Source organism: Anomaloglossus baeobatrachus, chromosome 8, assembly GCF_048569485.1.
Source record: "Anomaloglossus baeobatrachus isolate aAnoBae1 chromosome 8, aAnoBae1.hap1, whole genome shotgun sequence".
Taxonomy (NCBI): Eukaryota; Metazoa; Chordata; class Amphibia; order Anura; family Aromobatidae; genus Anomaloglossus; species Anomaloglossus baeobatrachus.
This window is the reverse complement of record NC_134360.1, coordinates 156,619,830-156,646,166: the sequence shown is the minus strand read 5'-3', so window position 1 is coordinate 156,646,166 and position 26,337 is coordinate 156,619,830. Positions and strand designations below refer to the sequence as shown.

General features: G+C 46.3%; 1 protein-coding gene across 3 annotated transcripts in view; it reads left to right on the top strand.

Annotated features, from left to right (window-relative positions):
• Positions 1 to 4,627: 4,627 nt before the first annotated feature.
• Positions 4,628 to 26,337, top strand: part of CAMSAP2 (calmodulin regulated spectrin associated protein family member 2) — a 174,850-nt gene continuing 153,140 nt past the window's right edge. For all 3 annotated transcript variants that reach the window (XM_075322054.1, XM_075322053.1, XM_075322052.1), the window contains exon 1: positions 4,628 to 5,775. In XM_075322054.1, the coding sequence (XP_075178169.1) occupies positions 5,634 to 5,775 (142 nt within the window). In that variant the 5' untranslated portion in view covers positions 4,628 to 5,633. The remainder of the gene's footprint in view (positions 5,776 to 26,337) is intronic.

Sequence of the window (26,337 nt, the reverse complement as noted above, 5' to 3'; positions counted from 1 at the left end):
CAGATTACTAGTCCTCCACATGTGTGTGGCTTTCATTCCACACATCAACTGCACCGTCAGCACTGACCACAAGAGGGAGCCCCAAACTGGAAAACGTAGTCTCTTTTGCTATGCAGCTGGGCAGCGTGACTACCACCTCTTCCTCCGCACTGGGCACGTCACATGGATGGCCTTGGACCCATGTGGGGTCTAGGACCTCATTATTCCCCACTTCATCTTCCACCCACTTCAAACCCCTGCCCTCCTTGTCAGTCTGCACACTGAAGAAATTCGTAGCAGTTGGCACCTGTGTTTCATCATCATCAGAGATGTGCTGTGGTGGTCCACTGACGGTGTGCACTAACCCTTCTATGTCCGCATCCTCAAACTGAACAAGTAGTTGGCCAGCAGCGAACTCAATCTCTGCCACTTCTGGGGAAGGGACAGGTTTATGGTCCACGGAACCCCAACCAGCTCAGTCATCAAAAATCAGAAGTGACGGCTTCATGACTTAGGGCTCAGGTGTTCCATTTGGGCGCATAGCAAACATAGATTGACCATGTCCTCTCCCTGTAGCAGTTCCACTTCCACCACCATATCCCCTATTTAATGCTCTGCTCATTCTTTGCACCCCAAAAAGTGCAGAGTATTACAAGGTCTGTATTCACAGAGAGAGAGCCCCCAGCAGATTATTATACGGCCAGTATGCAGAGTGGCCACGCAGATCCTTTATTAAAATTCCCCACACAGACCCTTTCATTAGAGTACCCCCACAGAGTCTAGTGCAGACTGGATACACACAGCATTTTTTAAAGGGAACCGGTCACCAGTTTTTGACCCTATGAACAACTGCCAACACCTTTGCTGCATTTCACAAACTTGTCTGTCAGCGCCTGAGTCCCCCCCCAAAATACCATTTGATACATTCATATGAAAAAGTTTGGGCACCCCTATTAATGTTAACCTTTTTTCTTTATAACACTTTGAGTTTTTGCAACAGCTACTTCAGTTTCATATATCTAATAACTGATGGACTGAGTAATATTTCTGGATTGAAATGAGGTTTATTGTACTAACAGAAAATGTGCAATCCGCATTTAAACAAAATTTGACCGGTGCAAAAGTATGGGCACCCTTATCAATTTCTTGATTTGAACACTCCTAACTACTTTTTACTGACTTACTAAAACAGTAAATTGGTTATGTAACCTCATTGAGCTTTGAACTTCATAGGCAGGTGTATCCAATCATGAGAAAAGGTATTTAAGGTGGCCACTTGCAAGTTGTTCTCCTATTTGAATCTCCTATGAAGAGTGGCATCATGGGCTCCTCAAAACAACTTTCAAATGATCTGACAACAAAAATTATTCAACATAGTTGTTCAGGGGAAGGATACAAAAAGTTGTCTCAGAGATTTAAACTGTCAGTTTCCACTATGAGGAACATAGTAAGGAAATGGAAGAACAGAGCTACAGTCCTTGTTAAGCCCAGAAGTGGCAGGCCAAGAAAAATATCAGAAAGGCAGAGAAGAAGAATGATGACAACAGTCAAGGACAATCCACAGACCACCTCCAAAGACCTGCAGCTTCATCTTGCTGCAGATGGTGTCAATGTGCATCGGTCAACAATACAGCGCACATTGCACAAGGGGAAGCTGTATGGGAGAGTGATGCGAAAGAAGCCGTTTCTGCAAGCACGCCACAAACAGAGTCGCCTGAGGTATGAAAAAGCACATTTGGACAAGCCAGTTACATATTGGAAGAAGGTCCTGTGGACTGATGAAACAAAGATTGAGTTGTTTGGTCATACAAAAAGGCGTTATGCATGGAGACAAAAAAACACAGCATTCCAAGAAAAGCACTTGCTACCCACAGTAAAATTTGGTGGAGGTTCAATCATGCTTTGGGGCTGTGTGGCCAATGCTGGCACCGGGAATCTTGTTAAAGTTGAGGGTCGCATGGATTCAACTCAGTATCAGCAGATTCTTGACAATAATGTGTAAGAATCAGTGACGAAGTTGAAGTTACGCAGGGGATGGCTATTTCAGCAAGACAATGATCCAAAACACTTCTCCAAATCTACTCAGGTATTCATGCAGAGGAACAATTACAATGTTCTGGAATGGCCATCCCAGTCCCCAGACCTGGATATCATTGAAAATCCGTGGGATGATTTGAAGCGTGCTGTCCATGCTCGGCGACCATCAAACTTAACTGAACTGGAATTGTTTTGTAAACAGGAATGGTCAAATATGCCTTCATCCAGGATCCAGGAACTCATTAAAAGCTACAGGAAGCGACTAGAAGCTGTTATTTTTGCAAAAGGAGGATCTACAAAATATTTATGTCACTTTTATGTTGAGGTGCCCATACTTTTGCACCGGTCAAATTTTGTTTATATGCGGATTGCACATTTCCTGTTAGTACAATAAACCTCATTTCAATCCAGAAATATTACTCAGTCCATCAGTTATTAGATATATGAAACTGAAATATCTGTTGCAAAAACCCAAATTGTTATAAAGAAAAATGGTTAACATTAATAGGGGAGCCCAAACTTTTTCATATGACTGTATGCTCACATGCTGTATTTAAATTAGGGTGGTCTGTGCAGGAGCATAGAGCATCACTGCGCAAGTGCTGGGTGGCGTATTACGATGTCATTCTGATGTCGGTATTCCATCTTCATCTGAACCCGAAGTCCGTGTTCAGTACAAATCCCGAACTTTACTGTTCTCATTCCCTCATCCCTATGACACACTGCTACGGTGATGCAGGGTAAAATAGATACAATTTAGGGCTCATTCAGATGACTGTTCCATCTGTCCTGATCAGTTCCTTTTTTTTAAGAACCTACTGACAAGACCATGTTTCCAATGTGTTTTGTGTTGAAAGTGTTTTCGTGTGCCATCCGTGTCCGTATATCCATTCTATTATTATGGAACATGTCTAATTCTATTCCACAAATTGCGGACCGTGACCCAATACAAATCAATGGGTCGGCAAGATACACGGAAGCCACACGGAAGCACTTCCTTGTGGCTTCCATCTATGGGTGCCCTGCCAGCCCCACAGCGGTCACACAGCAGTGTGTGAGCAGCTGCAGGGATGACAAGCGTGGACGTCATAAGGTTAGCTAAGTTCATTACCTGCGGTGATGAAGTTCACTGAATTCGTGACGCTCGTCACTAAGTTCCATGATCTGCCGCGTTCTCACATCAAGTATCGTGGGCTGTGACTAGCAGTGACGTCACGGGCTCCCACGATACTTCGTGTGAGCACGCGGCGGTCATGGAACTTAGTGAAGAGCGCTGACGTCACAAGTTCAGCAGCATTCATCATGTACCTAGCTAACTTCATGACGTCGGCACTCGTCATGTCCTGCAGTGACCTGGCCTGATCTAATGAGGTTAGCTCAGGTCACTGCACTGCTCTCCCAGCCAATGGAGAACATTCTGGTCTTCATTGACTGGGGCAGTGAGTATGGTATGGATCGTCGTGGGATCTCCAAAATGGATTACGCCGAAACCGCATTAGTTTTTTCTTTTCAGTACATTGGTGAAAGATGGAATGTGTTAAGGAGTGTTTTTTCAAATAAAAAAAATGTTCTCTCTTTTTTTTAATTACTGACTGGGTTAGTGATGTCGGTATCTGATAGATGCTGTGACATCACTAATGCCAGGGCTTGATGCCAGGTGACATTACACAGCTGGTATGAACCCCATATATTACCCTGTTTGCCACCGCAGCAGGGCAATGGGATAAGCCGGGGCAAAGCATCAGGCTTGGTGCATCTAATGGATGCGCCTTTTCTGGGGCGGCTGTGGCCTACTATTTTTAGGCTGGGGAGGGTCCAATAACCATGGACCACCCTAGTCTGAGAATACCAGACCACAGCTGTCCGCTTCACCTTAGCTGGCTACAAAAAATAGGGGGACCCCAGGTTGTTTTTTCGGGGAAAATAATGAATTTGTGGCTAAGTATAGGGCTAAACACCCTTTAGTGCCACATGAAAGGCACTATAGGGTGCACAATTTCAAAATGCAGAAGAATGGGACATTATATAGGTCTTTCTGATCTATTCCTCTATCCAGCTTTCACGCTTTTGACTGTATGTGACCCTTCTTTCGTGGGGTTTTTTTGCAGTCCACAAAACAAAAAACCCAGAAGGCAAACAGACCGTGTACGGAATGAATTCGGTTGTCACACGGTTCCATACATGGAAAAACAGGACCGTGTTTGCGGACCGCAGAAACGGTACGGTCGTGTGAATATAGCCTGACACGTCCATTACCAGGAGGCCATTGTGACTCCCCCTAAATGTGGGTGAGCTGACACACTGGATCCTCAGGAGGCGCTATATACTTGTGTAGAGGAATATTATTTTCCTTCCTATCCTACTTCATTAGTGTAATGTAAAGCTAAACACAGCACGCACTGCTACATCTGCACACACAAGACACTGCTCAACCATGGCGTCCGCCTCAGACACTGCTGCGCACGCGTACACCACACTGCTCGGCTCGCTGCCTGCGCCTGCGTACTTCCCGCCTCCTGCAGCCGAAGCGCATGCGCCCTTCTGACGACTGTGTCTTCTATCCAGTGCGGCAGGAAAACCCGCAGCGGCGGCGGGCGGGGAGGAAAGGAAACGGGGGAGGGAGACGGGGAAGAGGGTGGAGGGGCTGGAAAAAGGCGAGAGGAATAAACGGGCAGGAGGATGGGAAAAAGAGGCTGAAGAATAATTCATTGTAAATCTGCCCGGGCCTGGACATCAGCTGTATCTGCAAGACATCATCGCATCCGGGTCACTGGGGAAATAACGGAGCCGGTCAGCTACCGAGGGTAATGGAGGAGATGGCAGCTGTCAGCTGGGAATGTGCGCTCAATGAATGGGATGTGTCTCCCCGTCACGTATGAGCCATCAATCAGTGTGTACCTGCAGCCCACGGGATCGGTGCAGATCGCAGGATCACTCCAGTCTACTGGATCAGTGCAGCCGACAAGATCACTCCAGCCCACAGAATCACTGCAACCCACAGGATCATCACCTCAAGTGCAGGGATCACCTGGCTCACAGGATCATCACCTCCAGTGCAGGGATCACCTGGCTCACAGGATCATCACCTCCAGTGCAGGGATCACCTGGCTCACAGGATCATCACCTCCAGGCAGAGATCACCTGGCCCACAGGATCACCACCTCCACTACACACAGCACTTGGGTGATCACAGTGCAGATTGTGAAGCCTCCTGTCTTCATGGCCGCAGAGTAGTGACATCTTACTAATGGTGGGAGAAAGAGGATCCTACAAGATCTCTAGTGGACAATTACCAGGAATACAGCGGATCCCTGAAATCAGCCTACATGTAGCCATCACCACCTTGTAAACACTAAATTCGAGATACACTAAATGAGCTATACTGTGTATAGCGCCATAGGATCCCGGCCTCCTTCTATTATTTATCAGGATCCTGTCCGGTGTCTGGACCTCATTGGATCAGGAAGGTCTCTGCACAGCTGAGGTTTTATCTCGACATATTGCACTAATTGTGTAAGATTTCTTCACCACCTCTGGTTGCCGAAATGTGTAAAACCTTATATTGACTGGATTTATGCTTCAAATCATGTAAGGTGCCAGGCCGACCGATCCCAACCATGGTGGATATAGGTGAAAGTGGTCAGGAGGTGAAGAAGACCTTCATTGTTCCAGCCATCAAGCCGTTTGATCATTATGACTTCAACAGGGCCAAAGTGGCCAGTAATTTGGCCTGGTTAGTTGCCAAAGCCTTCGGTGCAGGTAAGATTTTGTAATGCATGCTGGGAGGTTCCAAAATGTAATACTGGGGCTCATCCAAAATCAGAAATTGTTGCAAGTTGCACTGGTGGATGCTCTTGGCCCACCTAGGCCCTAATAGTGCTTTAATGGCTAGACCCCCTTGGTTGGTATAATTCAGAACAGCTCCATGTAAAATCCACTTATCCCAGAATTTTCACTCCCAAAGGGTTTTCTTCTTGTCTAATTCTGCTGTTCCTATAATTGGTGGCTCCTGGATCCTAAATGGTGGGACCCACTGCCCTAATGACAACGGTGAAAATTGTGCACTTGGAAAACCCCATTTATGACATGGCGGGTGACTATGGAGCTGTCTACCCTAGATATAAGTGACCTAGACTGTGACATTATAACACATGCTGACCATAGAGCTCTGCACATTACTCCTTGTACATATAGTGTTGCACGTGTTCATGTGTTACTGTCCTGCAGTTGTGGGTCCTCGTTCCCTGACATGACATGCAGCATTGTCGGATGCTGGTGATGCCTGTCGTGTCTTCGCTGGAAATGTAAACTATCACAGGAATGTGTATGTTCTTCAGCCTGGGGGAAGTGGTTATTGTGGAGTCCAGCAGACGGCAGGCTGCCCCAAGAGTGCACAACGCTCCCGAGAAGATGTTCCGGCCACTGAGTGACATCTCTGGTAGATGTGTGGGAACTCCATGTTCTTTTTCTGGGTGATCTGGGAATGTACAGGCCCCCTATTCAAGACTTTATTAATTTACCCAGTGCCACACTTTCTGTTCGACTATGAAATGCTGCGGCGTGTCATAGAAAGATGTACTTTAAAGGGGTGGTACACTACTCTGCAATAGTGGCCACATCTCAGTAAAACTGATAGGGAAGGCTTTTTCTAAATATTTTGTCTAGCAAATTCTGCCTCTGAGCGGTGCTATTGCGGTCCTCCCCCTCCCTCCCCTGGCTCCGTGACCTCTGAGATTTGGTGATGTCACGTCAACTTCCAGTTGACTCAACATCACTGAGGCCCCAGTCTTTCTGAGTGACTGGGCTGTGGGCTCAGTGATGTCGGGTCTACTGGAAGTTGACGTGACATCACCGAATCTCAGAGGTCACGGAATCCGGGGGTCACCTCATGGGATGAGCGGGGGACAATAGTGCTGCTTAGAGAAAGAATTGGAAACACAAGGTATTTAGAAAATGCCTTCCCTATCAGTTTTAAAGGGATGTAGCCACTATTGCTGAGTAGTGTACCACCTCTTTACAGCCGATGGAGACCGAGCCTCACAGAAAATTGGTCAGGGAGGTGGTCCCCCGGCGGCTGCCCGCTACCTTGGACCGACAGGTCTCTATGGGCCACATTCAACCTCAGAAAACACAGTGCAAATCGATCAGGGTTTTATCATAGTTTATGGGGCTGCTGACATGTCCGTGTGTTTTCACAGACTGTGTGTCCGGGCAAAACTCATGGAGACATGTCCGTTTTTTCCGATATCGTGGATGAACGCTACCAATGCAAGTCAAAGGGTTTGTGACAAAAACATATACAGCACAGATGACATCCGTGTGCGGTCTGTGATTATCATTGATATGTGTAGGAGAAGCTTTGTCAGGTATCCATAGGTGAAAAACACTGATGACATAACATTCACATCCAAAGCACTGATGACATGCATAGCATTTTTTTGTGCATGTGAAAAACATTTGCATCTGTATATGAGGCCTATATGTCCGCAGGGAGAAGTGTCAGTCCTGTGAAGTGGGCAGGGTGCAGCCGCTGGGACCCGCCTATATGGCTAGTCTCCCGTGTGGCTTGGTCCCTGGTATGGTCACCTTGGCTGAAATAATGCAGCCAGTGTCTGATTCACACTGCCTGTGGATGGGGCAGCATACACCACTCACAAAACATTAGGAATATTTTGCTTTTGAGTGAAATTTATGTAAAACCTAAAAAGTTCACGCTACAGTGATATTTTATCATGACAGTAGGGCGTTAAGGAAGAAGCAACAATGGCGATTTCCTCATCTCATACAATTTATTGCAACAAAAGCCACCAGCAGTGGTGGGTATACCCCCCAAATGTCAATGTCTTCATAACTTATGTGGTCTTCAGCATCAATTACAGCGACATCTCATTCTTTTCACAAGTGGAGTGATTGTCTGCTGAGGCATGGCATCCCATTTTTCTTGAAGGGTGCCCTGAGGTCATTGAGGTTCTGGGGTACAGAGTTATGAGCTGCTACATGATGACTCTGCTGATCCCAAAGGTTTTCTATAGGATTCAAGTCTGGAGAAAGTGCAGGTCTCTCAGTTTGAGGTGCCCAGTCTCCAGCACCTGTTCCCTAATGATGCGACCTCGATGAGCTGGAGCATTGTCATCCATGAAGATTAAGTTAGGTCTGTGTTATTCATACAGAGGCTCAATGACTGGAGTAATGATGTTATTCAGGTAGTAGGGGATTGTCTCTGTACCATTCACACAGTGTAGGGCCGTTCTGTATTGATCACACCCCTGCCCACACTGTAAGGCTACTTTCACACTTGCGTTCAGCGCATTCCGTCACTATGGAGAATAGCGCAGTCCGTTAACGCACTGCGCTATTCTCCATAGACTTGTATGGACGCCGCACTGTAACGCAAGTGTCTGCGTTGCATCCGCTGGACGACGCAGCGTCGTTATTTTGACGCTGCGTCGGGCAGATGGAACGCTGCATGTAGCGTTTTTCTGTGCTTGGCGGAGTGTCAAAAAAACGCAACCTGCAGGAATCCGTTTGGCGTCCGTTGTTTTTATAATGGACGCCTATGGTGGCGGATTCCGTTAGAATGCGTCATTTGACGGATTCAGTTAACGCATCCGTCTTTACACAACTGCGCATGCCCAGATGTGTAAAGTCAAGGAAAAAAACCTATAACAGATTGCGTTATTTTGTACGATCCGTAGCATCCATTGTGCCTCTATATGCAACGCATCCGTTGCATGCGTCACACAACGCAATGCTACGGATCCCGTCCAACGCAAGTGTGAAACTAGCCTAACACCACCACCACCAAAGGCTCATCTGATGACCGCAGTGGCTGATGCATAGCGCTCTCCTTGATGTCGTCAATGTTGGTGGCGGCCATTATTTTTGCTTAGCATGAAAACACCTTTCATCAGTAAACGGCACTGAGGCCCACTGGTCCCTCATCCAACGTAGATGATGCCTGTGCCTGGTGGTGCAGTCAGGTATCCTTCCAGGTCATCTAAAACGCAGACCATGCTGATGTGAACAATTTTGAATAGTCTGACATGACACTTGGTTGCCTCTTACCTCCATTAGGCTATGTTCACACAGTGCATCTTTTCTAACCACAAAGATGCAGCGTTTTTGGCCCCAAAAAACGCACCCACGGCAAAAACGCATGTGTGTTTGCCTCGTTTTTATCGCATTTTGCCCAGTGCGTGTTTTAAGTCCAAATCTATTGACTGGAAGGGCTCAAAAAACGCTGGAAAAACACAAAAAAAATTGACATGCTGCATCTTCAAAAACTCAGCCAAGATGCAAAAATGCCCATTATGGACAGCAAAATAGAAATCTCATAGACTTTGCTGGGAGAAGGAAACGCATGCATTTAGCTGCATCTTTGTGACCTAAAAAAATACAGTAAAAGATGCACTGTGTGAACATAGCCTTAAATGTGCCTGGAGTTGTGTGGCATTCATCATCCGGTTCTGAAGCCGTCATCAGTGTGGAATGTGGCCAAAGGACGTCCACTTCTCTGCCTTTCTGTGACTCTTCCAGTCTCTGTGTGTCTCTGTTGCAACCTGCTGGTGACACTGTGACTTTCTAAGCTCAGTGGCCATAATATCCTGCTTGAAGCCTCGCAATGGCGAGGAACTGTGGATCAATTAGCTGTTTTCTTGGTCTCATGATGTCAACATGTGAACATCATGATGAGCAGAACTGTTTAAATACCAATTCTAATTGAACCCCCGAAATGTATTGGGCGATTCATAGATCAAACACCTGTTGTGAATTTTGCCATTAAGCTCTGTGTTGGAGAACAGCAAATTGTGCAAAAAGTACTGACGCATTGTTGGACATGTGAAGTCAACAGCTCAGAGAAGGTCACAATAAGTTCCCCTGATAGGGTTAGAGGGCATGATAGGATCATCCTGACATTTCACCCGAAAGCCAAATATCCCTAACTTTTTGTGAGTGGTGTATATCAGTCACTTCAAGAGTCAGTGAATAAGAAACAAAAATCGTACCAGTGTCAGTGCCGAAAAATGGCTGAAGAAAAGGAAGCGACACCTGAGACTGCTTTACAAGCTGTGACATGGAGATGGATGTGTAGCCCACGGGGATTGCACACAGCGTGCTACATTTGTCTGCAGCTTCTCCCCCTTTGGTGCCCAATGACCACAGAATTTGGCTGCAATATTCCGCGGCACCTGACAATCACATTGGTTGGACTTTTGATGTGTGCGGCAGGACGCCATGTGCGCAGTCACCTTTATCAATCAGCAGCGGATTAACACTTAATTTCTAATAATTCTTTTTCTGGTTAGCCTATAAAGGTATCACTCCTAAAATACTTAAATACTTTTGTCATTCTTGGGACATAGTATTTCAATTGGAAAGACAATGTAATTTTCATCACTGAATGGACAATGGCCACATTGGGGACTTGAGGTTTATTTTTTAGGGAATCTGTCATCATGTTTTTGCTACCCCATCTGATAGCAGCATGATGTAGGGCAGGGGTCCTCAACCTGTCACTCGCGAGCCACATGTGGCTCGCCATCAGTCCCCGTAAATATAGCTGTACAGGGCCACAAGCTGTCTGTTTCTCAGGGCCGGCGTTTCTTGGTGGGCAGACTAGGCAGCTGATTCGGGCTCCCCCAGCCTTTAAATCATAGACTTAAGTGATAGTACAGACCTTGTCCAATCACTGAAGCTTCCGCAGTTGCAGAATGACCTTTGGTGACCTCACTGTGTCATGTTACTCACCTAAGGTCCTAACGCTGCACTGCGAGAGTCCCCAGACCTGCACATATACAGTGTCAAGGTCCTGGAGACCCCACCTCTATTCAAATGTATGCACGTCTTTGAGGTGCGCATAGATCTGAACAGTGCAACGACAGGACTGATGCGGAAGAGTTCCTCAGCACCACGACATACAGTCATCGCTGGGGCTGAAGAGAAGAGCAGGAGGATGCACAGGTAAGCGCTCCAGTAGGAGCCAAAGAGGACATGCATGCAGCAGCGTAACTACCGCGGTCACCGAGATCGCCACTGCAACCAGCCCCGGGCCTGCCCCAGTCCCTGATTTAGATGGATGTGTGTCCAAGGGCTTAAAAGTTTTATAGTACACTATAAGTTTTACTATATAGTGTACTGGAAAATGGCAAAAAAATTCCAAGTGCGGAAAAATTGCAAAAAAAGTGCGATAGCACTATTGTTTTTGAGATATTTTATTCACTGTGTTCACTATATGGTAAAACTGATACGTTGATGTGATGCCGGAGGTCGGTGCGAGTTCATAGACACCAAACATGTATAGGTTTACTGTTTTATATAAGGGGTTAAAAAAAAATCAGAAGTTTGTCTGAAAAAAGTGGCCCACGTTTTACGCCATATTCCGTGACCCATAGCAGTCTCATTTTTCTGAATCTATGGCTCAGTGATGGCTTATTTTTTGCGTCTCAGGATGACATTTTTAATACCATTTTTGCGCAGATGCTACGTTTTGATCGCTTGTTATTGCATTTAACGCAAAATTTGTGGCGACCAAAAAACTTTAATTTTGGCGTTTGGATTTTTTTGCCGCTACGCAGTTTACTGATCAGATTATTTGATTTTATATTTTAATAGATCGGGCATTTCTGAACGCGGCGATACCAAATATGTGGGTTTTTTTTTTTAGTTTTTAACCCTTTAATTTTCAATGGGGCGAAAGGGGGGTGATTTGAACTTTTTGGGGTTTTTTTTTTTTTTTTTACATTTTTTTTAACTTTTTGTTTTACTTTTACTAGTCCCCCTACGGGGCTATAGCGATCAGCAATCTGATCGCTCTGCCATATCTGCTGATCACAGCTACACTGTTGAGAAGAGCAGATATACTCATTTCATGTCTCACCCAGCTCTGGGCCGGGTGAAACTGAAAGTGAGTCTTGTGAGCCACAGGAGTTATCACATGACTCTGTGCTACCATGACAACCACCGGAAGTCACGTGATTTTGCCGTGGATGGTGCTGGTGATGGGAGAGGAGTCGATGCCAGCGGCACCGGTGGGCGCAGGCGCCGATCATCCACTGGGCTGGGTTATCTTGGGATCTGCAGTACCACTGGCTGACTGTGGGTGGCGTGTGTCTTCCAGCTGAAGTTGCCAGCGTTCAGCTACAGCCAATGGGAAGACACCACACCCTTCTTATTCCCCTTCCTGTCACATGACCACTGCCAGAAATGGTTCTGATTTCCTGGCTCCTGGTCCGCCCTATTCTGTTTTATGATTCCTGTGTGCTGACTTCTGCGTGTTTTCTGACTACCCTTCTGCCTGCTGTTTTTGTACCTCGCTGCCCGATCCGGATTTGACCTCTGCTCCGTTTTTTTATTACATCCTTGCCTGCCGATTCTGTCCCTGTTCTGCTATTCCTGGTTTGACCCTGCCTGACTACTACTCTCATCAGGCTGCAGCCTTCCACAGGTAGTGATCTCCAGGGCCCTGTGCAATTCCAAATCCCTGTATAGGGGTTAAAGGGTTTCAGGGTTCTGGGGGTCCTGCTTGGTGAGTGGCTTCCCTCTAGTCTGTCCATTACATCCCCCTGAGTCTGTTGATCCAGGCAGGCGTTACAACAGAGCTCATGAATATGGAAGACTAATGGCAGCAGGTTTATTACTTATCTTTTGATAATATTCTGCTGATAAAACAGTGATTTTATGAAATCTATAGCAAGCATTCATTCCATTATGTGGTTCCACAGATATGGGCCTTTCTTTAATATGATAACCATACTAACACTCCAATCTTTCCACAATGAACGTTTAGTCTGCTGCGTCGGTGACCACCTTCTCAGTATGTGCCCCCATAGTGAACACGCTGTTTATTTTCATACGGGCATCATCCTACTTGCGGTTGCATATACCATAGTCGCAGATGAAAGCATTCAGACGTAGCATATTCCTCTATGGATTTGGCATGTGTTAAATGCAATTGGCTGTGGATTTGATTAAATCCTTGTTGGATATTTACGCTGTGTGTGTATCCGCCCTAAAGACGCCAATGTTAAATGACAAGAAACCTAGCATCATGAAGTGAGGAAAATGCACTGCAAATAAGAAATAGGTACGGTCATTAATTATGTATCGGTGAATCACTTTAGCAGTAATGGACATGTAATTTAAGTGGTTGTTCATTTTGGGGACTTTTTTTTAATGTAAGTATTTTTAGTTAGAAATCATTTTGGCATTTGGGTTTCCTTTAAAATTTTGCACCGTTTGTTTCCTATGGCTTCTGTGCTGCGGAATAGGGTAACAGAGTACGTCATTGAGCTTGTTCTGACAGTGTGACAGGAGAGGCTGTAACTCTTGTCTATTCTTTGACTTCCCCCGACAGGTGATTTATGACCACATCAAAAATGACTTTGCAGTAAACAAGGTTTTTGTTTTTTTTTCTGAAATGCTCTGGTTTGTCACAGTATTTAGTTGAAGATCTGGGTCAGGGACCATAGCAAGAGATGAGACTAGTCCAGTGCCGGCTCCCAGGCTGGCTCGTCCCAGCACCATTGTAGGTCATTAACGGGTCTCTCGTTATGGGAAAGACAGCCACGGGGTCCTTCTCCGATATCACACAATCAACAGTCAAAGAGATGAGTGAACAATACAAAGAATATTTATTCCATGCAATCCAGAATGTCTATCAAATAATCCACTACACAGAGGGTAAAATAGTCCAGTAATGGGGTAAGTCACAATCCTCCAGCAGTCCTTTGCCAGGGAAATCGGGGTTTCTCAACGGCTCTCTGGGGTGCTGCATGTAGCTGCAGCTTCTCACCCAGAGAATCAATCTTTTTTTAAATCAGATCTTTTTTATTAAACAATTAGGAATCAATACAGAGAAAATATATATTGCATCTTATATAACTAGTAAAGGTGTACATTGAAAAAACATATGCTGTCTATAAATCAGGTTATTCCAGAGAATCAATCTTACTCCTTCTCTTTCTCAGACAGACTGAATAATTTCCCAGGTAAGCAGAGAGCTTGGCTGGATTCCAGGCCCCCTCCCCCCAGACCTAGGGACAGAAGCACTTCAGGGGGTTATAAACCTGCAGACAGGACAAATAATACATAGAATGGACAGAGCACCTTGCCTGAATTACGAACCTACACAAAAAGATACACAACCCACAATATCACACCATCACAAAGACCATTCAGTTGCCTTCAACAGCACTGGTAAGAGCCAGCTGGACAACACTGGACTATTCTTGTCTGTGGCCCACATCTTCTAACTAGAACTTCTCTGAAATGCCAGGGTGTTCCAGAGAAAGACATACCTGGCTGCAAGTGTACAGCCAGGCACTGATTAATGGTACCCGGCAGGCTCATTTTAATCATAGATCTTGTAATAATAATAATTCCCACAATTGGATGTGTTTAACAAAAATGTTCCTGTGCTGAAATAATCATATATATGTGCCCCTGCTGTGTACTGTGTAATGGCTGTGTCTGACTCTACAGGGACATGGTCTTATCATACCACAGCTCCTGAGCCAGGGAGCCAGGAAAAACAAAATACACAGACATTACAGCACGGGATCACAAATAAATCTTTCTTTTGAGGTAAAACATTTTATAAAAACAGGCAGGGAAATGTTTTATAACAACCAATTCTTCCCCAAAATATTTTCAATCTTTATTAAAGTAGATAAAACCGTTTATGATACCACACCATTTAGTGTATAATGAAAAACACACACCATCAATTTGTCTCCAAAGATAGACCAATGTACAGGTCACCCCTGGTCTTGAATATCAAGAACAGGGTTTACATACATAATATTATGACAAATTGATACAATTTAGACAATAGATACATTGAGGTACACAAAACGGACATTGATGAATCACGCCAAGTCAAACTTAACTTTCAGGTTTTCTGAATGTTCCTTCAGGCACATTGGTGCTAGGACGTAAATCACATACAGGAGTTAATAATCCAAAAAGTGTCCAGAATTGGGTCACAAGGCGTTTGATATACAGTCCCTCTAAGAAGGTGCACCGCCGACCATTTATAATGGATTATAGTAGTCTCCACCTCGACGCGTTTCCCCGCACATTACATGTGGTTCATCAGGAGGCTAAGAAAATAAGTATAGTCTATCAGAATTTGGACACACAGACACAAGTCACCACAAAATTACACCAAACATATGGAACAAGAGCAGTATAAAACACTCACTTGTTAGAATAAAGATATAGGGCATGCAGATCCATGGCGCCGTTACTCAGATCAGTAGTATCGCGGTACGATCCTGTGTTGATAATGGTGTACCACCGTCCTTGGAGGCGTCATGGAGCTGCATGTCCGGGAGGGCTTTAAGTAACCCACGTAAGCATAATCAGCTGTGGGGAACCCAGACACTCCCACAATCACCGGGACTGAAATCACGAGTGCGCATGCGCATGGAGCGCTATCCATTGCGCACGCGTGAAAAGACAATGGGGACACAAAGGATACCAATCAGCGTTGCTCGCGCTTGCGCAGGACCCCAGTCAGAGACACCTCCCCCATTAAAATCCAAATCATTGACTTGCTAATCAAAAGCGCACAGAGTCTCCACCACTATCAACTGCGCAAGCGCAGGAAACAGCGGGGACACCATAGATACTGATAACTTACAATTGCGCATGCGTGAGGCTAAAGGCGATATTGGTGAACTAGATCAGTCACATGATAGTCCCGGAGGCGTGTTAAACCAAAGCATCACGCAGTCGCAGTAGATCAATTAATGAAATTAAGGGTCTCATATTTAAAGCGCCAGACCAGTCACAATAGATAAATTATAGAACTTAAAGGTCTCACAATTTGCACAATAGCATGGAACAATCTAGTCTATTTCAAAGAATTAAAGCGCCAGGACCCACATTAAGGAGGAAGGTGTACTAGCTGGGATCCCGTGCATGTAAACCGAGCAAAGTATACAGCCATTTCAATACACAATATTTATTCATAGATATTTTCAAGCACCATAGATAGCAAGTATCAGGAATAACTTAAATCAGTACGGGAAGTAAAATTACAGAGAGGTATAAATAGATCATTGATGACCCCTTAATCAATTCATTATCCCAGAATTCTCCATGAACAAGTGAGTAAACTAGAACATCAACACATATTTCCCAACAATGTGGACCACCCCACAGGGGGGGTCTGTCCCATAAATATGTCCTATGGCCTAGAGCCAATTTTGAGATTAATAGGGAAATATTTGAATGTAATGTCTCTATTTTACTTCCACCCCAGCAAAGGAGCTGTGGTAGGAAATGTGTTACAGAGGACTGGTGTTTACTATGATCAGACCATGTCCTGTACGGTCAGACACGGCCATTACACAGTACATAGCAAGGACACGTATATAAGATTATCTGAGCACATGAAAAAAAAAAATGTAAACACATCCAATTGTGGAAACTATTATTATTATTATTCCATGATTTATATGAACTTTTCAAATTACTGTAACTTTGCGGGAAAACCCATTTAAGAGAGAAAACAAACAAATTGTCCCCAGATGGGGCAGTGTGCTTAATCTGTTTCACTAAATGAATAATTAGGACATTTTCTTTATGGGAAATCCTAATTACATGACCCCTAACTCATGCCGGGGAATGACCTATCAGAATTTGTGCAGACCTCCATCCAGTAGGACGGATAATGGGTTTATAGCTCCCTGCTGTGGTGTTATTGGTGACGATCACATATAGGATAAAGGGATGTGACTGTGACATTGATGGATGACTCCATAATGAGCGCAGAGCAGATTACTGGGGCCGTTCTATGTACATGGCACTTACCGGCTGATACTGGGCTTGTGTCGCATCGTAACAGGGATTACACAATGGAAAATTAGAAATGAAGGAATCTATTCATTCTGCATTCATCCCCTGGAAACAATACGTCACATTGTAGAAAAACTATTAAACCTTAGCTGTTTCTTGTGTGTCCTGGAGCCGGACCCCACATCATCATGCACATGGCCGTATTCTGGATCTCTGCCTCTGATTTTACATTAGTCCGTAATACGAAGTGAGATCCTCGCACTGATTAATATTTCCAAATTTAAAAGGCAAGTACATTACATTCTGCATCTTTCTCGTGGGTATTACTGTATAGTGGGAAGACGCTTAGAAGCATTTTGGACAGCATGGTTATGGAGGTTTGCCAGAAGTAATATTTGAGCTCAGACACCACAGATTTCTGGTATCATATGCTGATAAATGATCATTTGTCATTTCTGCAATGCCCCTACAAAAGCATATTGATCAGCAGTATGTAGACCTCCCTGGGGGTATGATGGAGAGATGCGTGCTGTGATCCCAGGTGCGGAGCCTGAGCTGTGGCCCCACTCACACAGATAGGGGGCACACGTCTCGTCTGTTAGGTGGACGTGACCCTTCTACAATCCTGTGGGCTCCTGGAGGGCACGTCTCACCGCTTTCCATCTGTGGTCTTCTCGTGGCTGTACAGATAGCCGTCACCCACCAGCTCTACCTTTTTAGAGTTATGAAGGCATTTGAGGAATTTCAGAAACTGAAGAGCAGGTTGTGATCGTGGTCAGACATTTTAGGAGCTGTTTTCATTCTTATAAGTTCAATTTAGCTAAACCTTATATGACATTGCCCGAATACTAACAGAAGCCTCTGTAGGGTTTACAAATAGAAGAAAGCCACACAGAAACTCAGTGGCATGGAATTGATGACGAGTCAGTTCTCTGCCTCGCTCATTGTCCTTGAGGAATATACTGGATGTGAAATCATTCATTTAGCGATGGAAAGAACATGGTACAATTATAGCGTTCCCTGTCACATGACTTGTGTGGTCTGCAGGGCTGGTGCCGGGGGCAGGGGGGGTCAGGGCTGGTGCCGGGGGCAGGGGGGGTCTGGGCTGGTGCCGGGGGGGGGGGGGGGGGGGGAGCAGGGCTGGTGCTGGGGGGGGGGGGGCAGGGCTGGTGCAGGGTCTCTGTTGGGATCTATCTGTGTGATATGAGGGTCTGGAGAGAGAGATCATTACTCTGTTTTCTCTGCTGACTCCACACTCTGGTGCCATCACTTATATTGGCACAACAGTTAATACCCAAAAACAAACTGTCAGCAGCTCCTTCCACATGGTCTATCATCAATTGGGTGAATTATAATGTGTCACAGCCTTGAGCTCAGCCCTCCCCCTCCTTCTTCAGACTTGGGTATCCTATTAGTAATGCAATCTGTAGATTTTTCGCTGGTTACTGTCTATTATATAACAGTGGTCACTAAGAATTTTGAGTCACTACAGAATATATGAGGGGAAATCTGTAACAAAATGTTTGCTACCCGTCTGAGAGCAACATGATGCGTGGCAGAGACCCTGTTTCCAGCGATGTCACTTACTGAGCTGTTTGCTGCAGTTTTGATAAAATCCATGTTTTATTTACTACAGCTCTATCAGTTCTCTGAATGCTGAGCTTTTTTTTTTTTTTTATCCACTCCCACACTGAGTGGTATCTTTCTGTTTGCACTGTGCGTAGGCAGAAAACTGCCAATCAGTGGTGGAGGCGAAGTTATAAAAAGATCATAAATCTGGACTACATGGCACAAGGGTTTTATGATAACTACACTAAGCAGCCAAGTAAATGCCCATTGCTGAAATCAGAGTCTCTGCCCCTACATTTTGCTGCTCTAGGTTCCCTTTTTTAAAATGATTTTTTTTCATCCTCTTAAGTCCAATTACAAACAGTTTTGAAAACAATGTACTTTGCAATTTACCTCTTATTAAACATCTTCACTGTTACCAGCTACAACTACAGTTGATCAGCGGTGGCCAGTGTCCCAGGCAATGAATGCAGCGCTTACAAGCTTTTTACTATGGAGCTTGTAAGTTCTTCTCTGATGCTGGCTGACTAACTGAATCCAGCCAGCTTCTGTAATCCTGCATTCCTGCAATGCTTTAATGGCCAAGCTACCAATGCTTACAATATGGGAGAACGCACAGTTTGGGTCAGCAGCATGACCTGTCAGAACCATGAGGCTTGAAATAGTGGCGCACCAGAAGATAGAAAATGAGACAACTCCTTCCAAGACCATGGACCTATCCTGACATGGAAAAACTAATTTAAATACGTTAATGGTTCCCTTTAGTGAATAATGAAGTATTCAGTCTTCATTCCTTCATCAGACCCTTTGAAATGCAGCTCGCAGTCTAAGTTTCAGATATTTCTTGCGTGGAATTGTCTCCCCTCGTGTTGGCTGGATGTCAGGTCTGTGTGAATCTATGGTCATTTTTACAATAGCTAATATATCATAATGGCCCCAATACTGTTTTAGGATCCTATGTTCTCTGCCCTCCCTGAGATACTTTCTCCCCTCTCCATGTTGTGGAAATCTATGTACAACCTCCTCTCCTGTCCTGCTGTTATATCTCACATTTACAGCTCTTTCAGACTTGTGTATAGTTTGGCTTTCCAGACCCGTGTGTGATAGCCTTACATATTTTTATGAAGCTTTCGCTCTCTGGTCGAGGTATACACGGCCAGTTTGTGCATTGGTATCGCACATCGGATCGAATTGCACGAACGTTTGAAAAAATGTCCTAAAAGATGAAGGTGGGGGAGACTTTCTGAGCTCAATAGGAGCTAGAACAGTCGGGTAGATAAAGGACTTAGTTGCTGGAAGGGAATCTGTCAGTAGGATCAATCGCCCAAACTACATGTATGGACATAAAGATCTTTGAAATGTAAATATATTGACACCTTTTTATATTTTCTGTGTTGCTGCATTCCTGAATTGATTTTAATTTTAATGCATATGCAAATTATGTATTAAGTGCTCTAGGCATGACAGAGCACTTCAGGAGCCACAGCCTCCCAAACGTGTCTCCCCGTCCAGCCCCGGCCCCTGTATCTTCATTGACAGTTTGCTGTATGATGTCAGAAAAGGAACTCGTACAGACAATGAGCAATCAGGGTGGGGACATGTTTGGGAGGCTGTATATGTATAACAATAACTTCTAGCATGCAGTGTAGATACATTACCCATGAAGAGTCAGTGGGTGGTCCTAAGCCCCTGAGGAGTCCTCCATTTCTGGCTCTATCTATAGTTTGGGATAATAATCGTCATCTTCAGTGCCAGTGCATGTGCGGTGATGGGTGGTATACTCACCTTTTATCTGCGCATGCACCATATGCCTCTGGAGCTGCCGTTTTTCCAGGTCAGCACTGCATGCCTCCTCAGGAGCCCTCTCCTCATGACCCTTCATGGCTACATATGGTGTGTGCTGTATTTTGGCAGTTTACCACAGTGCACATGTAATTGACATCTGAGGAATATCTATACCTATAACAAGACTTGCCCCTGATGAAGCAGCAAATTGCAGCGACACGCGTTGGGCAGGCTGCCTGACTGTCCCCCAGGTACCGGGTCCCCAATCTCTTTCTATTTCTCAGCAGCTTACCAGGGCCTGGATATGGTATTGTAGTATCCTTGCATTACTATCGCCTTGTACATCGCTCCCATACAATGTGAGGTTGATGGCTCCTCTTTTCCTTGCTTATGGGGAACCTCTTCTGACTATGTGGTTAGTTAGGGATTATGCAGTAGCTTATATTGGTCACTGACATGCTTCTGATATTCTGATCTACTGCTTTTGCTCAGGAACTACTTTGCAAACTGTGTCTTAGGATCGGTTTTACTATTGCCTTATATTTGACATGTGATGGGTTATACTGGTTATGTATGTTATTGTGTTGCTTACCATGCCACCTCACAGAGGGAATTTCCTATACTAGACATTAGGAGTTTATCTCCATCACTATATCTCATTGTCTTCTTGTGATCTTGGCCACAACAACTGATCCTTTGTACTATATTGCTATTCCACTGTAATTACCTTGCATAACATATGTCTAGAGATTATATAGAATTGGATATTTATCTGCTGTAAGGGACCGGATATTTGTTACAATATGTATACACCATATGCTTGTGTGTGTTATCTGGGACATGGGCTGCTCTGTTTTTAATGGTGTTACTAATACTGTGTGTTTTGTATGCGTTTTTTGGACAAAATAAAATGTATACCTTTCTACATGTTGGTGTGCACATGTTTCTATTGAGGTCTTTTTTCTTCTTGTACAATTGTTCTATTCCCTCATAGTTGTAGCACCCAACTTTATTGACTGCATGCATATTTATTGGGCATATGTGCACCCTGTTTTCTATGTAAAATGTAAAGTAATGCACCTAGGACGGAGTAATCCTATAGCTGCGTATACATTAAATGGAAGTAAACTCGGGACTACAGAACAGGAGAAGGACTTGGGCATTCTCATTACAAATAAGCTGAGCAGCAGCACTCAATGTCAAGCAGCAGCTGCTAAAGCAAACAAGATTCTAGGGTGTATAAAAAGAGAGATTAGATCCCGTGATCCCAACGTATTGTTACCCCTCTATAAATCACTTGTAAGGCCACATCTGGAATATGGGATCCAGTTTTGGGCTCCACATTTTAAAAAGGACATTCAGAAGTTAGAGTCAGTTCAAAGGCAGGCAACTAGACTATTACAAGGAATGGAGGCCTCCCATATGATGAGAGGTTGACAAAAATGGATTTCTTTAGCTTAGAAAGAAGACGTCTCAGAGGAGATCTCATTTATATGTATAAATACATGTGTGGTCAATATAAAGGACTGGCTCATGACTTATTCCTTCCAAAGACAGTACTAAGGACCAGGGGGCATACACTGCGAATGGAAGAAAAGCGATTCTGACAGCTAAATAGGAAAGGGTTCTTTACAGTTAGAGCAGTCAGACTGTGGAATGCCCTAACACAAGAGGTAGTAATGGCAGACACTAACAGCTTTTAAAGGGAACCTGTCAGCAGAAATTTCGTAATAAACCTAAAAGATTCCCCCTCTGCAGCTCCTGGGCTGCATTCTAGAAAGGTTCCTGTTGCTATTGTGCCCCCTTTGAGAACTAAATAAATAGTTTATAAAGTCTTACTTTTTGTATGCAAATATTTTTTTCTGTACACGGGGACGGGCTCTCTTGCGTCCTTTAGTTGCCCTCCTGCTGCTTTACGCCGTCCCCTCCCATCGCTCATTTCCATACTGAGGACACCGCCCAATGCTCCCGAGGTCTTGCGCATGCCCAGTGCCACACTCGCGGCACTGTGCAGAGTGTGACCGCTGGTGAGGTGATTGCGCAGGCATGAGATTATGGGCGGCGCTGTGATTGGAATCAGCAAGTACCCGCCCATAATCTCGTGCCCGCGCTTTCCCCTCTGCCTCTACCGTTCTGCGCAAGCGCTGGCCAGATGAACCCTGTTGATCGGTGGTGTGCTCCGCTCCTCCCATCTATTTTCTGCTCCAGGTAAACATGGGCAAGAGGGGATGTGGGTTCATCTGGCCCGCGTTTGCGCAGAACGGTGGAGGCGGAGGGGAAAGCGCGGGCACGAGAGTATGGGCGGGTACTTGTTGATGACAATCACAGCGCCGCCCATAATCTAACGCCTGCGCAATCACGTCACCAGCGGTCACACTGTGCACAGTACCGCGAGAGTGGCATGGCGCATGCGCAAGACATCAGGAGCACTGGGCGGCAGCCTCAGTATGGAAATGAGCGATGGGGGACGGTGTAAAGCGGCAAGAGGGCGACTAACGGACGCAAGAGAGCCTGCCCTCAAAAATATTTGCATACAAAAAGTAAGACTTTATAAACTATTTATTTAGTTCTCAAAGGGGGAAGAATAGCAACAGGAACCTTTCTAGAATGCAGCCCAGGAGCTGAAGGGGGGCTTCAGGAGCTGCTGACAGAATCCCTTTAAAAAAAGGGCTGGATGATTTCCTCACTACACACAATTGTTGGTTATAAATGACTTGGGGACAAAATGTAGAATTGGTGGAGGAAGGTTGAACTAGATGGACCTAGGGCTTTTTTCAACCTAAGTAACTATGTGGCTTATTTAATCTCCTGTAAGCTTTCACCTCCAATGTCATACTAATGTATGTTGGTTTTTTTAACCATAAGTCTTGATCTGGCCATTAGTATCAAAAGCATTGAAAAGTGCTACAAAGTGCTGGATAGAATGGATTTTAAACGGAATCTGTCAGCAGCTTTTGCTGTTTTATCTGAGAGCAGCAGAATGTAGAGCAGAGGTCTCCAACCTTCCTTATTTTGATAGCCACATCCAGCTCCTGAGGGGGGGCGGCGAGCCACATCCAGCTCCTGACGGGGGGGCGGCGAGCCACATCCAGCTCCTGGCGGGGGGGGGGCGGCGAGCCACATCCAGCTCCTGGCGGGGGGGGCGGCGAGCCACATCCAGCTCCTGGCGGGGGGGGCGGCGAGCCACATCCATCTCCTGGCGGGGGGGCGGCGAGCCACATCCAGCTCCTGGCGGGGGGGCAGCGAGCCACATCCAGCTCCTGGCGGGGGGGCGGCGAGCCACATCCAGCTCCTGGCGGGGGGGGCGGCGAGCCACATCCAGCTCCTGGCGGGGGGGGCGGCGAGCCACATCCAGCTCCTGGCGGGGGGGGCGGCGAGCCACATCCAGCTCCTGGCGGGGGGGCGGCGAGCCACATCCAGCTCCTGGCGGGGGGGGCGGCGAGCCACATCCAGCTCCTGGCGGGGGGGGTGGCGAGCCACATCCAGCTCCTGGCGGGGGGGCGGCGAGCCACATCCAGCTCCTGGCGGGGGGGGCGGCGAGCCACATCCAGCTCCTGAGGAAGGGGGGGGGGGGGGCGAGCCAGCTCCTGGGGGGGGGAGGGAGGGTCAGTGAGCCACATCCAGCTCTTGAGGGGGGGGGCGGCGAGCCACATCGAGCTTCTGAGGGGGGGGCAGTGAGCCACATCCAGCTCTTGAGGGAGGGGGGAGGCGAGCCACATCCAGCTCCTGGGGGGGGTGGGAGGGTCAGGGAGCCACATCTAGCTCTTGAGGGGAGGGAGGGAGGGGGGGTGGCGAGCCACATCCAGCTTCTGAGGGGGGGGGGCGGCGAGCCACATCCAGCTCCTGGGGGGGTCCACATCCAGCTCCTGGGGGGGGGGGGGCGCGGCGGGCCGCATCCAGCTCCTGAGGAGGGGGGGGGGGGGGGTTGGGCGGCGGGCCACATCCTGCTCCTGAGCTCCTGCCTCCCTCACAGTAGTAACACCCAGAGCCCCCATTACCAGTGTAATAAAACGGCCAAAAGCTTTTTCACTTAAATCACACCAAGGCAGTATACCAAGATCCAGGAGTTGCTCTCACCCCCTTTCAGATCTGCTTTTCTGTAGAGGCTACTCACTAAAGTCACCATCTGGAGACCAGCTCTTCATAGTGGTTTGCTACACCTGGTGCTTACGCACCAAGCTAGAAGACAATCATGAGCCACACATCATGGGCTTGCAAGCCATATGTGGTTCCTGAGTCACCTATTTCGGGACCTCTGCTGTATGGGTTAAGGTCCTGATTACAGCGTTTTCACTTATTAGGCTGTGTTATAGTTTCAATACAATCAGTGTTTAATCAGCAAGAGATTATCACTGCAGGACTAGGGGTCACATGCCAGGTAGTCCAGCTAAACTGTATAAACCCCATTTCACTGATTGGTTGGTGACTGAGAGAAAACCTAGTGATACATTGCTGGATTCAGCCTTTAAGTCCCTACTAAATGCTGCTCTCAGATTACATAGCAAAAACCCTCTGCCAAATTCCCTTTTATCTTGTCCAAGGTTTCGTTTCCTGGGATAAATTATATTCATGTGTAGCAGAAATTCTTGCTTTGTCAAAAATCTTCCTATTGCTATGTGTACTAGGAATTGTCCAATAGTTATTTGGTAATTTTGGGGTTAGGTTCTGTTGCTTTCCGATTTCTGTTCCTTTCTAGAACGTAAGAGAAATACAAAGATAACCGTAGTGCTGGGCCCAGTCTGTGGTTCTGTCTGTTTCCGTCATGCTGAGGTATTTTAGCTGGATCTTCTGCGGAGGCTCTGAGGCAGATGTGACCATAGACCAGGCCGTGTACATGGTGGGGGCCGTGTACATGGTGGGGGCCGTGTACATGGCGGGGCTGCGTGTCCTGGGGCAGCGATGCCCTGCAGAAGCCCCACGGTCAAAATCAATTCAACATTAAGGCTATGTGTCCACGGTAGAATGTACCTGCGGATTTTTCTGCATCAAAATCCGCAGCTTTCCCCCGGAATCCGCACCTTAGCTTAGCTCCGATGTGCACTTAATTCGCGAGCGCAGGCGGGTCAGCTGACTGCACACCGACCAGCAGATGTGCCGGGCTCCGATGTGCACTCATGTGACCCGGGCACGGACGTCAGCCGGTCCCAGCAGCCGTCAGTGTTCGAGATGCTGCAAAGCTCTCTTCCGGCTGCTGGTACCGGCTGACGTCCGTGCCCGGGTCACATGAGTGCACATCGTCCGCTGTCGGTGTGCAGTCAGCTGACCCGCCTGCGCTCGCGAATTAAGTCAGCTGACCAGGGCTCTGATATCAGACGTTCCCAGCTGCCGGAAAAGAGCTGTGCAGCATTTAATAATACACTGACGGCTGCTGTCACCGGCTGACGTCAGTGCCCGGGTCAGCCGGGTGCAGATCGGAGCACGGCTCGAAGTTGTCATGGATTATCGTCGGGGGATTCAGGGAGTAATAAAGATGGCAATCAGGGATGTGTGTGTGTTTTTTCTTTCAAATAAAATTTTTTAAAAGTGTTTTCTTTTCTTTAGTACTAAACGGAGGTTCATAATGGCCCTGTCTACACAGGCATGACATTATGAACCTCGGGCTTAGTGCCAGTTTGCAGAAAACTGGCATTAACCCCGTAATTACCGAGCCAGCCAATGCATCAGGGCAGCTGGATGAGCCTCGGTACAGCACCTGTGAATGGCGCTTCACAACGGAGCCGCCATTTTCAGGGGCAGCTGAGGACTGTGTTTCTCAGCGGGAGGGGCAGAGAATGCTTCAGCCTTATCCCGCTGAGAAGCACAGCCCTCAGTTGCTTGCTTGCATCGGGCTGGACAGTGAAAATACAGCGGAGCACATATTATTTTTTTTTTTTTTTTTTTTTTTTTTAAAAGAATTGTGAAAAAAGACCTGGGATCCTGTTTTGCCAGCTAAAAGCAAGCAGCCTGTAACTAGCTGCTTTTAGCTGGCAATCCAGAGTCCGGACACAACACGACTACACTGCCACTACTCTACACTACAAAATGGTGAAACTTCCTCTTCCTGAACTATCCTACATCACTTCCTGCGGATTTGTTTGCGAAATCCGCACCAAATCCGCAGGAAAAAGAGCCTGTGGGAACAGACCTGCGGATTTCTTGCGGATTTTATACCGTGCATTGACTTGC